The sequence below is a fragment of the Vicugna pacos genome, chromosome 8 (genome assembly GCF_048564905.1).
Source record: "Vicugna pacos chromosome 8, VicPac4, whole genome shotgun sequence".
NCBI classification, from domain to species: domain Eukaryota; kingdom Metazoa; phylum Chordata; class Mammalia; order Artiodactyla; family Camelidae; genus Vicugna; species Vicugna pacos.
Window position 1 is genome coordinate 72,102,628 of NC_132994.1, and position 14,633 is coordinate 72,117,260.

The 14,633-nt window shown below is 52.4% G+C and overlaps 1 protein-coding gene across 1 annotated transcript in view; it reads left to right on the forward strand.

Annotated features, from left to right (window-relative positions):
* Positions 1-14,633, forward strand: part of IGF2R (insulin like growth factor 2 receptor) — a 96,031-nt gene that overhangs the window by 46,575 nt on the left and 34,823 nt on the right. The window contains exons 11-21 of the mRNA XM_072966129.1: positions 713-877; positions 2,570-2,710; positions 3,926-4,069; positions 5,110-5,247; positions 5,766-5,910; positions 6,442-6,619; positions 7,273-7,388; positions 7,838-8,006; positions 9,579-9,758; positions 12,251-12,352; positions 13,599-13,700. Coding sequence (XP_072822230.1) covers positions 713-877; positions 2,570-2,710; positions 3,926-4,069; positions 5,110-5,247; positions 5,766-5,910; positions 6,442-6,619; positions 7,273-7,388; positions 7,838-8,006; positions 9,579-9,758; positions 12,251-12,352; positions 13,599-13,700 — 1,580 coding nt within the window. The remainder of the gene's footprint in view (positions 1-712; positions 878-2,569; positions 2,711-3,925; positions 4,070-5,109; positions 5,248-5,765; positions 5,911-6,441; positions 6,620-7,272; positions 7,389-7,837; positions 8,007-9,578; positions 9,759-12,250; positions 12,353-13,598; positions 13,701-14,633) is intronic.

Here is a 14,633-nt window from a genome sequence, read left to right on the forward strand (position 1 = left end):
GAAGTGGCCCATGAAGCGCTGCCTTCAGAGCAGAGCTGAGCTGTGAGGGCTCCCGGTAGGGAGGCCTGTGGGGCTCCCCGAGCTGCTGGGCGGACAGCCTGCTGGTTTGAGCAGGGCGGTAGAGACCTGTGCCTGGTGCCGCTGCCCGGAGGACCGAGGGTGCTGGAGCCCGTGGGAGTGCGGTGCTGGGCCTCTGCACGCTTCAGTTGGGAGCGACTGCAGACACTGTCCCTCTCCAACTTTCATTGCAGGGTTGCATCCCGGGGAGCTTGTCCTGCTCACAAGCACATTGTTAAGTCCGTGGCACTCCCAGAACTAGAGCCCTGGCCTGTCAGTGAACCCTGGGTCTGACCTGGAGGGCGCTCACGGGCCTGCTGGAGGCGGACTGCAGCCTGCGAGCAGCAGAGTCCTCCTGGTGGCTCACATGTTCCTGGTGAACAGTCGTTTCAAGACCCCATTGAGCGTGTTGTAGACGGCCTTATGGCCTATTGGGACCATCCTACTGAGTTGGGAGGGACATAGGCCTGCCCTGGAGGGTTGTGACTGTCGGACACTTTACAGAAGCCGCTCTGATCTCTGGGGGTTGGGGCTTGAGTCTGTGTGACTGCACAGCTGGTGTTGGTGTCCTCTGTGCTGTTTCTGCCCTTGCTCCTCTGACGTTCCTATGTTTTGGTCACATCCTGGGTGCTTTTTCCCTTTACAAATTGTGCAGGTAACGGTGGGAAAGGGGCTCCTGTGTTCACCGGAGAGGTGGATTGCACCTACTTCTTCACGTGGGACACCAAGTACGCCTGCGTGGACGAGAAGGAGGCCCTCCTCTGTGGCGTCTCTGATGGGAGGCAGCGCTTCGACCTGTCGGTGCTGGCCCGGCACTCAGGTAGGCCTGCGGCCCGCGCGGGGCTCACTCGAACCTTCCCCACCAGTACGTTTGCAGATGCGGTTACTGGTTTCTTTGTCAGCTAATCGCATCTAGGCCTTGCCCCTCTTCTTTGCTCATTGCAATAGCAGAAGTGACACTGAATTAGGAAGCAGGGTGTCTGACTCTGAGGTCGACGTTACTGCTTTCTGCTTGAAATACCTTGGGCTGACCTTGTCAGAGTTGGCTAAAAACTGCCCAGTACTTTCTGTGTGCCAGGCCTTGTGCTTTGAGACTAGAAACTTATTATTATTTTTTAAATTTAAGCTCTCATTGCTAAGAAGGTAGATCTTAAAAGTTCTCACCACACATGTTGGTATGTGTATGGTGGTTACACACATGGTGTGGACGTTAAGTGGACTTGCGGGGTCTCCCTTTCCCAGTCTATGCACGGATCAAGTCATTATGGTGGTATGCCTGCAATGAATGTGGTGGTGTGTGTCCGTTCTGTCTCAGTTAAAAGTTACTCAAATTCTTACAGCAGGCTTGGAGTAGGCAGTGTTCCCACTGAACATGTGGACTGTCAGGCCCGGAGGCTTGCCCTCCTGGGGTGAGGGCGGTGGGGCTGCGTGGGTCCAGCCTTCTGCCCTCTGCTCTCCCCTCGGTCTCACTGCCTCGCCCCATCTCTAAAGTGGGGTCCGCGTCCCCTGCCCAGCCCTTCATGAGGCTGAGAGGAGAATAGATGTGGGTGCCCTTGGGACATGGTGCTGTGTCCTCGTAGGGTGGGGCTTGTCACAGCAGCCTGGCTCCCAGCAGACACCCGCCGAGGTAAATTTATTTGTTCTCTGAAGCGGTGCTTGCTGAGTATTTGTTATGGGTCAGGGGCTTGACGTGGCGCCTGGGAGACCACAGCTACCGACCCCTGCCTCGTGGGCCTTGGAATTTGGCCGGAGGCAGAGCAGGGTGAAGAGTCAGAATGGGGACGTCCGACAGGGGTAACTTTTACTCTTTAGCAGCCCTGGAGTTGGGCCTTTGTAGAAGCGAGTTGCGTCTGTGAAGTGGGGATAATGTGTAAGACACACAGGGAAGAACCTGCCTGCGCCCCCGAGGTGACCGCCTGTGACAGGGCAGTTACTGTGTGTCCCGAGTCTGCTCCCCCACCCGGGTGGATGTTTTTCTGTGCGCAGAGGACTGGGTCACGAGCCGCCCCAGCTCAGGCACCACATATATCTTGTTTTCCTTCCGGTGGCCCCGAGTGCTAATCCCTGTGCTGGGCTGCTTGTGTGGAGAGGGCTGGGTCCCTTCTCTCACACGGGCCTTATCTGGGGTCCCAAGGCAGGTGCGTCATCGACAGCCCGCGCCCTCCGAGTCCCAAGGCAGGGCTGGCGTCTGGATTTGCTTTTCAGCATCTGATTTCCAAGCATGGGGCTTGGGAGAATTTTATTGTTTAATCCTCTGGCCTCTCTGTTAAGCCTCTTCTGAGGAGCTGTTGTTGGATGGCTTGTTTCTGTCACATTCAGGACAAGCCTAAGATTCTCCTGTTTCTGTGCCTCCAGCCAGCTGGGTGCACAGCGTGCGCGCCTGGCGCTTCGCGGCCACAGGCCTGGTGGGCTACAGGCCTTCACCTGCCTTCCGCCCAGTCACCGTTTGTGCTGTGACTCACAGAGAAATAGCACCGCCTTTGGCTTAGAGGAAGCTTTTCTGTTGTTACAGAACTGGAACAGAATTGGGAAGCCGTGGACGGCAGCCGGAGGGAACCAGAGAAGAAGCATTTCTTCATTAACATCTGCCACCGAGTGCTGCAGGAGGGCAAGGCGAGGGGCTGCCCTGAGGATGCGGCCGTGTGCGCCGTAGGTGAGTGGTCCCCGGGGTGAGGCTCTAGGTGACAGTTTTCCTGAAGGTGTGTGGAGCCAGGCTGCATCTGTTTGGAGCGAACCAGAGAATCTTCCTGTGGTTTACTGAGCCTCCTTTCTTTAGATTCAGCATATAAAGGATGATAAAAGAGTTCAGTGACTCAGATGTAGGTAACTGCTTGGTTGCACTCTGGACATTGTCGCCCTCAGGTGTCTTGAAGTTGGCCGAAGCCTTCTGATGTGGTCTGACTGGGAACAGAGAACCATGTGGGGAGTCCTGGGTGACCCTCTCACTTTGTAAGCCAAGGAATAGCGTTGCCAGTCCTTGTGTAAAACTGATTCTGAGTTTTTAACAACCTTCCTGCCTGCAGGTGTTTAAGCGTTACGGCTTAAGGCGCCTGGAATCTCATATTGTAGCCTCATCTGAGAGCACCTTGCCTCTTAGGTCCCTTTTGCTGTAACTGTGTTGGTTGCAACCTTTCAATTTAATATTTATGGCACATTAGCTGTTTGTCACTAAAGACTCATTTAGAAAACGATGCGCAGTGAGACTAGTTGGAATCTGTTACGACCGTTAGGTAAGGAATTGTGAACCCAGGCAGGATTTTAGGCATTATCCCAGGACTGGGAATTGGTGTCTTTCAGAGCAGGTCCAGGCATTTCCCTGCCTTTATTTGAGAAGGATTTGGGACAAAGTTTCAGTACTTTATAGTAAAAATCGACTGAACCAAGAGCTAAGCAATCACCTGCTTGGCTTACTGAGCAGACTTTAATTAGTGTCTGCTCTGGTCGAGGACAAATTTCAGCCCCTTGGTTTCGAAAGACCTTGTGGCTAGTGGGAGCTGAGGCCTCCCTAAAGTGGAGGAACAGCGTTGTTTTCTGCGATGGCGTGATGTGATCCTGCCTCCCTGCCTCCCTGCCTCCCTGCCTCCCTGCCCCTCATGTCCCTGTGGGATGTTGTTTATCATTCTCGCACTTTCCTACTAAGCCTGGAGGTGGCCTTGCCTTCCTCAGTGTGGCTGCCACTGTCAACCTTGCCACTAAAGGCAAACCCACTGACCGCCGGGGCCAGACTAGGCGGGCCGGGGAAGGGGCCGAGGCACACCTGTTGGGCCTTGATTTTCAGTACTTCTTTGTGTCATTATCATTTTTATTAATCTTGTCTTCTGGGTTTGTTTGTGTGTTTTTTTGTTTGTTTGTTTTGCCTTTTCTCCAGATAAGGATGGAAGTAAAAATCTGGGCAAATTTGTTTCTTCTCCCACAAAAGAGAAAGGAAACATTCAGCTGTCTTACTCCGATGGTGATGAGTGTGGTCATGGCAAGAAAATACAGACTAACATAACACTTGTCTGCAAGCCAGGTAACAGTGAGAAAGATGAGGTGTAGGGTGGTTTCTGCTCGCAGCGCCCTGCACTCTGTGTCTCTGCTTCTCCCTGGCCACTGCCGAGATGCCGAGGCAGAGGGGTGTAGGGCTGACTGGTGAGGCCCCAGAAGGGGCGGTGGTGCTTTGGGTTCCATTCCCCATCCCCGCGCACACCAGCCCAGAGACGGAGGGGCCGCGTGGCTGGGATTTTCCGGATGAGTTGCGCTCTCCCCACGGCTTCCTCTCCTTAGGCCTGGAGCAGGGCAACCATGTGGCCCGTTGGCTTCCTTTGAAGGGGGAGAATCTCAGGTGGTTAAGAGCATTGTCACTGATGCTCCCCCCCCAACACTGTGCTCTCCTCACTTATCTTTATTTACAGGTTTACATTGTTATTCAGTGTTAGAATCTGTATACGCACACATTTTCATGTTTCTCAGCACATAATATTTTGTGAATACTCTTCTGTGTTTCACCGTTATAATCCTTAGGGACTTCCTTGTTGATGCTGGCTTGGTTTTAACTATTTTTAAACATTTTCACTATTGCTGGATTAATAGCATGTTTCCAGTGTTGCTAATTGTGCAGTTACATACTTCTCTCTGCCTCCCGTTGGAATATTTCCTTTGGATAAATTCCCAGCTGTGGGATAAAGTCAAGGACCAGGACGATTTTTTTTTCAATTGTAAAATATATAATATAAAATTTACCCATGTAAAGGAATTGTAGTAAAATGCATGTAATGTGAAATTCACCATTTTAATCTTTTTTTTCAGTGCCCAGTTCAGTGGCACTAAGTGCATGTGCTAAGTACATGTACCCCACCGTCCGTCTCCAGAACGTTTTCATTTCCCAAACTGAAGTCCCCCCATCCTCGCCCCCTTGTCCACCCTTGTCCTTCTGTCCCGTCTCTGTAGGTTTGACCGCTTTAGGGACCTCAGATAAGTGGACTTCACAGTATTTGCAGGACTATTTTTAGAACAAGGGAAGGAAATTTTCCGAGACAGGGTGAGTGATGGCTCTCTCTTCCCCATTGACAGGCGACTTAGAAAGTGCTCCGGTGCTGAGAACTTCCAGGGACGACGGTTGCTTCTATGAGTTTGAGTGGCACACGGCGGCTGCCTGCGTGCTGTCCAGGACTGAGGGGGACAACTGCACGGTCTTCGACTCCCAAGCCGGTGTGTGTCTGAGCGCCTGGTGCAGCTTTTTGTTTTATTTATTTTTTTGACGTTTTCTAGGAATGTTTTAGAGGTAACGCATTGTAGAATTCTATTAATACTGTTCGACCAAGACTCTGAAAATCAGTGTTTGAAGCTTGAGATAATGAAAAATATCTCATGTTCATAGTTGAGGTCGTTTGCTAAGTGCAAAACCCAAGGAACACAGGAAATAGGTCACATTTGAACCGGCTTTTCGTGTGAGTTTCTGGCCAAGAAGCCCACCCTAGACTGTTTAGGGTCATTGTATTGTCATCTTCCCTCTTTGAACACGCTGGTGGTTTGTTCAGCCGGGAGGTGCGGGCTGTGAGTGGGGCTGGGTCAGGGCAGGAGAAGGGGTTGGCGGTGGAAAATCTGTCTCCATGGGGAATGTGAGTGATGGCGGCTTCAGGAGCTCGTCTCCCTGCCATCGCAGGGAAGCTTCTGGAAGCCGTGAGCTGGGATGGTGGCTCTTCACTGACCTGGACGGTTGTTGCTAGGGTTTTCTTTTGACTTGTCACCTCTCACGAAGAACGACGGCTACAAAGTCGAGACGGAGAAGTACGAGTTTTACATTAACGTGTGCGGGGCGCTGTCTGCGGGCCCCTGTCCACCGGGCTCAGCAGCCTGCCAGGTGTCCAGGAGGCAAGTAGACTGTTTTCAGTTGTGGCTTTTCCCTGCAGTGTCATGTGCTCGCTGATATTTATTCAGAAATACGGGCATTCTCTGCTGACGTCTTTGCTTTACGGGGAGTATTTAAACTCTGAGAAGACTTGGCCCCCAAATGGGGGGAGGCTGCTGGGGGTCGAGCCTCCCAGAGAAGGAGCAGGACAGGAAGTGGGTTTACACAGCGCCTCCCTTCCCGGCAGCCGGCCCTTCTCAGTTGTTGGATAGATTGATGCACCTCTGTCTCCTCTCAGTGCAGCGTTAGTTCACGTGAAAGGAACTGTGCCTTAAAGCAGCCGTGCTGAGTGGATTTGGGTCCTGGTGTCGGGGTGGGGCCGCCCTCTCACCCCACCTGGGCTTAGAAATCCTAGCCTGGCACCAGGCTGGGTCTGCATCCCTGGGTCCTGGGTGCTGCCACCCCCGACACTGCCCTCTGTCCTTCCTTGGCGTCACGGCACCATGGTGCTTCTGGTCTCGGTACCTTTTCTGAGAGATGTTTGTTTGTTTTAGTGATGATAAGTTTTGGAACTTGGGACGGAGTAACGCTAAGCTTTCCTACTACGATGGGATGATCCAGCTGAACTACAGAGATGGCACACCCTACAACAACGAGAGGCGCACCCCGAGAGCCACCCTCATCACCTTTCTCTGTGACCGAGATGCTGGCGTGGGTCTCCCTGAATATCAGGTAGGGTTGGCACCGCGTGTGCCTCTGTGTGTGTGCACGTGTGTGTGTGTCTACGCAGTGACGGATGAGGAGGAGAGGATGTCAGTCTCGTAAAGCCAGGGGAAGAGAAAGAAGCAGCTTTGACAGGGCTTGTGGCTTTTCTAATGTAGGTGACGTGTGAGCTGGGAGGGTCCCCGGGGATAAACTGTCAGGTTGTCTGGCTCCCAAAGGCTTATATGGGAGCCCGTCGTGGGCCCTTTATTTAGAAGCAGAGCTATTATTAGTCTGGTTTCCTGGCCAGATCGTCGTCTCCTGTGATTTTAATTAATCCTTTTAGGTTTGCCAGGAGACACGGGCAGTGTTTATTTTCTGAGCTGCTCCAGTGGGCCACGCACCTCAGTGACGGCCCGCAACCCTGTTGGTGTTGGATACAAGACAGACAAAGGCATCAAAACCGTCCCTCATTCCCGTTTAACAGAGGCTAGATTTCCATCTTAATTTATTGCTGGGCGAGCTTCCTTTTAATAAAATAAGAGGAGGTGGGCAAAGTAAACTTTCTTTCCTACAGTTTCTGTCTACAAGAAGTGCCCCAGCATTTTCGAAATGCTGGCTTTGTGTCGCGGCTCCCCTTCTCTTTGCCGTCCCTTGCACGTCTGCTCTTGTCCCGCGATTAGGAAGAAGATAACTCGACCTACAACTTCCGGTGGTACACCAGCTACGCCTGCCCCGAGGAGCCACTGGAGTGCGTGGTGACCGACCCCGCCACGCTGGAGCAGTACGACCTCTCCAGGTGAGGCGGGTCAGCCTGCCGCGGGCCTGGCCCCGGCCTGGGTTGTGCTGGGGCCGCCAGGCCTGGCTGGTGAGCACAGAGCTCAGCGGATAGAGGGAGTCCAGTTAGTTCTGGGTGCGGGACCGAGACAGGGAGCTTCAAGCAGAATGAATTCTAGTGAGGATCTAGTAGCCTTAGTGAGATCAACCAGTCTTTGCTGCAGGAAAGCCTCAGTCTTCGGCTGCATCATTTAAAACAATGCCTGTTGGTGCAGAGGTGAGGGGCGGTCCCCGTCTGTGGAGCACTGACGGCATTTAGGGAGGTGGAGAGCACTTGGGCACGTCCCGAGTCCCAACGGCGGCTTCTGCAGTTTGATGGGTGGGCTGTGTTTCCTCGGTGTTTCCCTCACTACTTAAAAATGAATCATCAGACTCAGCTTGAAAAGCATCTGTCTCCCTTTGACGTTTCAGTCTAGCCAAATCTGAAGGTGGCCGCGGAGGGAACTGGTACGCCATGGACAACGCAGGGCCACGCAGCACGTGGAGGAAGTACTACATCAACGTGTGTCGGCCCCTGAGCCCCGTCCCCGGCTGCGATCGCTACGCGTCCGCGTGCCAGATGAAGTTCGACAGCTCCCAGGTAGGTCGGCCCGCCCGAGCGTGGGACTGGATGTGCAGGGGGTTATTCGGGGCTCCCAGATCTAAGTGGGCCTGACCGCTGCAGTGAAGCCCCCTGAGCGGGAGAGGGGCCTCCGTGTGAACTCATCTGCCTCCCACGGATGTGACTGTATTTGAGTCATCGTTCAGATTTAGGATTTTAAAAAGCCGTGGTGTTGGTGGCCTCTGCTCACGGTCCTCGGCAGAGGAAGTATCTTTGAGTGAGCAGCCGACATCTATAAAGAGTAGTTTTTGCTCTCAAAAGTGCTTGCTCCTGGACTAATCAGGGGCGACACCTGCTTGGCAGAGTCACTGTGGATGAGCTCAGTCCCGGCGTTAGCTCTCCCTGGGTGTAGGCTGCACTCCATCATCCCGGTGGGATGCAGTTACTGCCAGAACTCTGGTATGTTTCCCTGTGCACCTCGTACACGATGCGTCTTAAAATAAAGATGTATGTGTGCTTCTTTAAAAATAGCATGTCGAGAATGTACTTTTCCTGGCGCCTGTTACATGGCAGCTTGGAGGTGTTCTAGAGGCAGCTGGCGAGCGCACTCTGGTGGTTAAGGAAGGAGCGCCCTGTGGGGTGTGCATGTGCACTTAAGCGTGTGCGCTCGTGGTTGGAGCAACGGCCTTCCAGTACAGCCTGTCCTCTTTACTCATGAATTCTGTATCTGCGAGTGTGACAGTTATCTGTAACCCCACATCAGTCCTGGGTGCCCTCACAGTCTTTCACGGACGTGTGCAGAGTGGCCTGACATGGGTGTCATGCTCCACGCTCTTGTCCAGCTCTCCTACCCGGGTGGCCAGAGGATGGAGTCACGAGGGGGACAGGCAATGCAGCATCAGAAGCTCCTGGCTCCTGGCCAGGCGGACAGGGTTTGAATCCCATCTCTGATGCCTGTTGTAAGGTGGCCTCGATAAGTCACTTAGCATATCTGAACCTTGTTTGCCCTTTCGTAAGACAGAATAGAGTCTACAATGATTTTGAGGATTTACGACCATTATCTTTGTGAGATAAGTGTACACGAGATACCTAGAGGTGTCCCTCAGTGTACTGGGGAGGGGAGAGGTGCAGGAGGGATTGGTTCCAGGACTCCAGCAGATACCAAAATCCAGGGATGCTCAAGTCCTTTACATGCAGTGTTACAGTGTTAATGTTACTTAAACACATCCTTACTTCATTTCAGTTACTTGTAATACCTAATACAATGTAAATGCTATGTTGCAGTTGTAGATACAGTGTAAATGCTATGTTAACAGATGGCTGGAGGCAAATTCAAGTTTTGCTTTTTGGAACTTTGTGGAATTTTTTTCCTGGATATTTTTGATGCAAATTTGATAGAATCCATGGCTGTAGAACCCGCGGATACAGAAGGCTGACAGTTTTTCCCCCTACGTGTAGGAAGGGTGGCTCCGTGTTTGCCAATCGAGTATTTGTGTCGCGTTTGTAGAACACAGCTCCCTACCGTGAATAACAAGACTCCACTATGTTAGTCATGATGAAATGAGTTGTTTTTTCTTCAGAGGGAGATCTAACAGACATACGTGTTTGCAGGGTTCATTTTCTGAAATCGTCTCCATCAGCAACTTGGGGGTCGCCAAGACGGGCCCGGTGGTGGAGGCGAGTGGCAGCCTCCTGCTGGAGTATGTGAATGGCTCAGCCTGCACCACCAGCGACGGGAAGCGGACCACCTACACCACCAGGATCCACCTCATCTGCTCCAGGGGCAGCCTGGTAAGGAAGGCCCTGCTGGGCGCCGATGGCCTTGGCTGCTTTGGGTTCAGAGGGGTGACGGTTGCTCTTCACTCTGCTTCAGGTCAGCATGTGATGTAAAGGCGGGGAGGCAAGAAGCACACAGTGGTGCTCTTGTGGCTGTACTTTCTCAAGTTGAAGCCTCATCTCTTACTGCTGGTTTGTGGCACATACTGCATGGTGTTCTGTAGATCTGAGTTTTCTCTGAGTAGTGTGGACACCGTCCTGCCCTTAGTTCTTGTGAGTTGGTGATCCCAGGATCACCGCAGCAGAACAAGTCTTAGAGACGGTTTGGTCCAAACCCCAAAGTTCATAGATGAGGAGACTGAGGCTGGGCACAGCTCAGGGCCAGGGATGAACGATGAGGGATGGATGTGTAATATGTCAGCAAAGCAGGAATAAAAAAATTAAGGTTGAGAAATGGAGACGGTGATAGAGATTGTATTTGGGCCTGAGTTCCTTAGTCAGGACAGAAGAGAAAACTGGAAATAAGAATGCTTTGGGGTCATTATGTACAGTCTCAATTGATTTTAAAAAACGTGGAGGAAATACATAACATAAAATTTACCATTTTAGCCATTTTTACGTGTAAAGTTTAGTGGCATTAAGTACATTTATGATAGGGGAGGGAAGTAACTCGGTAGAGTGCATGTGTTTAGCATGCGCTAGGTCCTGGGTTCAATCCCCAGCACCTCCACTAAAAAAAATACATAATAAAATACAAGTACATTTACAGCGTTGTGCACCTATCACCAGTAAGGATTTCCAGAACTTTGCTTTTTTCACCTGGAGTTTATACCTGGATCTTTTATACTTGGATCATGTGTTTTTCGAATAATTGCCAAACCCTTAGATGAACACAGAGTGAGGAAAATAAAACTTGTTTATTATCAAACAGATTATTTCCTTAAGTCTGTGTTTCAGCCTCCTCTCGCCTGATGGGCATGAGCTGGCTCCCTGTGTGGTCACTCCTCTCTGAGCAGGCCGGGGGCCTTGGTTCCTTACCTTCTAGTCGTCTTGCAGACGCCAAGTTTTCTCTGTCCTTTGCCAGCACACAATGTTTTCCCAAGAGATAATGTCTCTTGAGCCCCAGAAGGCCGCTCTGGCAGGGGAGCGAAGTACTTACTGGCCGAGCAGGGTCTGTGTGTGCGAGGAGGGCGGCTGCACTGAGATGTGAACACGCAGTCTGCTAAGCCCAAGCTCGGTTTCCTGGTTTCCACTCCTGGTCCCAGGAAGGACTCCTGGCTGCGCAGCCTGGCCCTCCTCTATGCCGCCCCCTCGGTGCACCTCTGTGTCCCCTCCTTGGGCCTGGCCCACCCCCCTTCCCTCCTCTGGTGTCTCGTTGCCATGGAGATCTTGGACACTTCAGGAGGATCTCTCAGACCCTTCTATTTTCAGCTTTCCTGTGACATCCTGTTTGGACAGAGTTTTTAAGTTTTCAGAGCTATTTTCCTTGTTACTGTATCTCTCCGCCTCGGCTCAGGGCCTGGCACGTTTCCAGGGCCCTGGAAATACCGAGTGAGTGAAGGTGATGTCCCAGAGGTTCTGCAAATCACGGAACTTTTCACAACCACGTCATGAGGCAGAAGGGATGGGTGTGCTCTTAGTTCACTGTTGGTGACGCTGCGGCTGAGAGGGTGGCTAGGGGGACTTCCAGATCAAAGGGTGCTTGGTGGGTGACAGACCACTGTCATGTCCTTCCCTGTGCATCTTGGCAGGCGCCTTCTCAGGCCTCAGTGTTCTCATCTGTACAGATGGCAGGTGAGGGTTGTTGTGAGGCTAGCTGAGATATGTTGTCGCATCCTTTGCGCAGTGTCTGGTGGCCATGGCCTCTGTCTGAGCGGCCATTGCCCATGGTGGAGGCGATGCCCTCTCAGAAGCTGCTGTGGCACATGTTGAAAACACTCAGGAAAGTGCATGGGTTGTAAGTTACAGCTGGTGGACTTCTGCAGCTTGAATGCACCTGTGTAACCAGACCCACGTCTGCAAACAGGACACCAGCAGCGCCCAGGGGCCTCCTCCTGCCCCTTTCTGGTCACTTCTCCACCCGTCCTGACCTGTGACCCTGCAGGTCAGCTTTGCCTCTTCGTGGCTGTGATCGTGCGCCCCGTGGTCTTGGTGTCTGGCTCTTGTATTCTGCACTCTGGGTGTAGAACATTTTGAACACTTTTCAAAAGCATCGACTTGGGCTCAGACCTAGGTTTGGATTCCAGTTCTGCCATTTATTGCTGTCATGATCTCAGGTGAATTTACTGGCATCTGAGCATAAGAGATAATATCTCCTTAATGGGAATAATGAGGATGTTAAATTAATAAGTTCTAATTAGTTAAGACACATTAAGCACCTAGCCTGTCACTGACATGATAATCGTTCTGTTGATTTTTGCTATTTTTTTTTATCAGACTAGTATTCTTTTGGTTAGATCGAGTTCCATTTTCTTACATTGACTGTCATCCTGGTTTTGTCCTTTCAGAATACCCACCCCATATTTTCTCTCAACTGGGAGTGCGTGGTTAGTTTCCTGTGGAATACAGAGGCTGCCTGTCCTGTCCAAGTAATGACAGACACAGACCAGGTACGTGTGCTGTCCTGGGCCTCCCGCCGAGCTGCCCTGGACCTTCCTGTCCAGGTGTCCTGGCTCTGCACCCCTTCCCTGTGCTGCTTAATCCGTTACTGGCGCCTCTGTTTCCGCCGCGTTGACAGCAGGCGTCTGGAAGTCATCCTGCACTCCTCTCCCTCACCCCCGGCTCCCAGATGCTGGGAGAAGAACCAGGACCTTCCGTTTAACTCCCCGATTCCTGTAGATTCCTTCCTTTTCCTCCACGCCACGTCCTTCAGTGCTGCAGGGGCTCTGGGCTCTCCATCACTGCAGAGATGAGTGCTCGTGTGTCACTCAGCACCTGACACATGTCAGAGCCCCGCCGTCTGTAGGATACACTTGTATGTTCCAGTGTCACATGTTTATAGAATACAGCCTGTATGTCTTAATGTGAAATTATCTGTAGGGTACAGTCTGTCTGTTTCAACGCGATAATTGAGGGTTTAACGCTCTGGTCCCAGCCACCTTCCTCCCACGTCGTCCACTTTAGCCCTGTGCCCGCTGTAGTGCTACACTCATCCCACCCTTTAGCCTTGGGATGCGCTCCTGCCCTCGGGCGAGCCTGCACCTGCAGAACCGGGCAGCAGGCTGCTCTGAGACGTGCTCTCTGACCCTGCAAGGGTGCACCTTGTTTCCATGGCACTAGGTATTTTTCTTTACAATAGAGAATGTGTTTCCCTCCCTCCCTTTTCAAAGCTCTGCCAGCAGCAGCATCCGGACTGGTGAATGTTCCCAGGACAGGGTCCTGGCTGGAGGGTGCCCGGGGAGGGTGGGCATGGTGGCATGCCGCCCGCACCCACCGTCAGTGCAGCCCAAGGCTGTGGCTGCCGCTCTGTTTCCTGCATATGGTGGGCAGGACAGAAAAAAGACACGTTGGGGTAGGGAGGTTCCTTCCACCTCCTAGAAGAGGAGAAGAGACAGTTAATGAATTGTGGGTCTCTTACGGTTCTCACGTTTCCCTGGGGATCAGCAGCCATCTTCTTGTCCAGGTAATGATTGCTGCCTTAAGAGCTCGAGTACCGTCAGCATCTCTGAGCCGGTGTCACACCTGGAGCACTTCAGTTGTCCTATCTGTCAGGGCCATGAGCACACACGGGGCTGCTTCTCTGAGGGGGCTTTAAAGTCCAAGCGGTCCGTGCGGGCAGGTTTTGGAGGTGCTCTGGCTTTGCCGTGTTCTCGTGGAGTTGGTTTGAGTGATTCTCTCCCCCTTTGGTTCCTGCAGGCTTGCTCCATCAGGGACCCCAACAGTGGGTATGTGTTTGATCTGAACCCACTAAACAAGTCCCAAGGATACGTGGTCTCAAGCATCGGGAAGATCTTCTTGGTAAGGCTTATGTGATGAGTTCTGTTTTGCTTTGAAACGAGGGGAGGATTCCTGAGTCACCTGCAGCTGGTGATGGGGAGTAGGGGGGGCGGGCAGCATCCTCAGGGATTGCCCAGCTCACGGTGATGGTAGCTCTCACCCAGGGGACTCAGAAAATCCAGATTTAAGGGCAAGTGAGGTGAAACCATCACCCCATCCTGCATCAGTGCAGACGTGAGGGTGTCATTCTTTGGAAAATAAGCTATTCTTAATCTGTGACCGAGTGTCTGGAGCCATGGTCCTCCGTCCAGCAGCTTGGGCATTGCCTGGGAACCTGTAGAGTCTTGGGGTGGGGCCCAGCGGTCTGTTTTAACAAGGCCCCCGGAGGTTCTGATGTGCAGTGAGGTTTGAGAGCCGCTAGTCCAGAGCAAACGGTGATTGTTTTCCCTGTAACAAGGGGACAGCCCGATGGCTGTGCTCTGGGATCTTCTGGCCTCACTCCCTCCATGGGCGGCCCTGACGCTGTGTCTCGAGCAGCGAGGAGGAAAACCTCCACTTAATGCCGTTTGGTTAGACACTGAGTGCTGTTGGAAAGGAAGGAAGCTTTTTAAAAATCTTTATTTCAGTTAATTTCTAGCAAAATCCATGCTGGGAGAAGAGAATAACTTTTGGAAACAGGAAGTTGGGTTGGGACTGTCTTATAAAAACCTGTTGCAGAGAAGCGCAGTGCGTGCCGGAGAGCGTACAGCGGGTTCCGGGGTTGGAAAACACCTGGCCAGGGCCCGTCCCCGCACCGACATCCTCTCAGAAACTGCTGCTCCAGCTTGGTTTATAATAGGTTCTAACTGGTGACAGTGTATCCGGATGTCAGTGTGAGTGCGCGAGGCAGACGAGCTCGTTGCGCCCTCTGAGGAGCATGCCAACAGGGGTGACCCCGCGGAGAACATGCCAGGG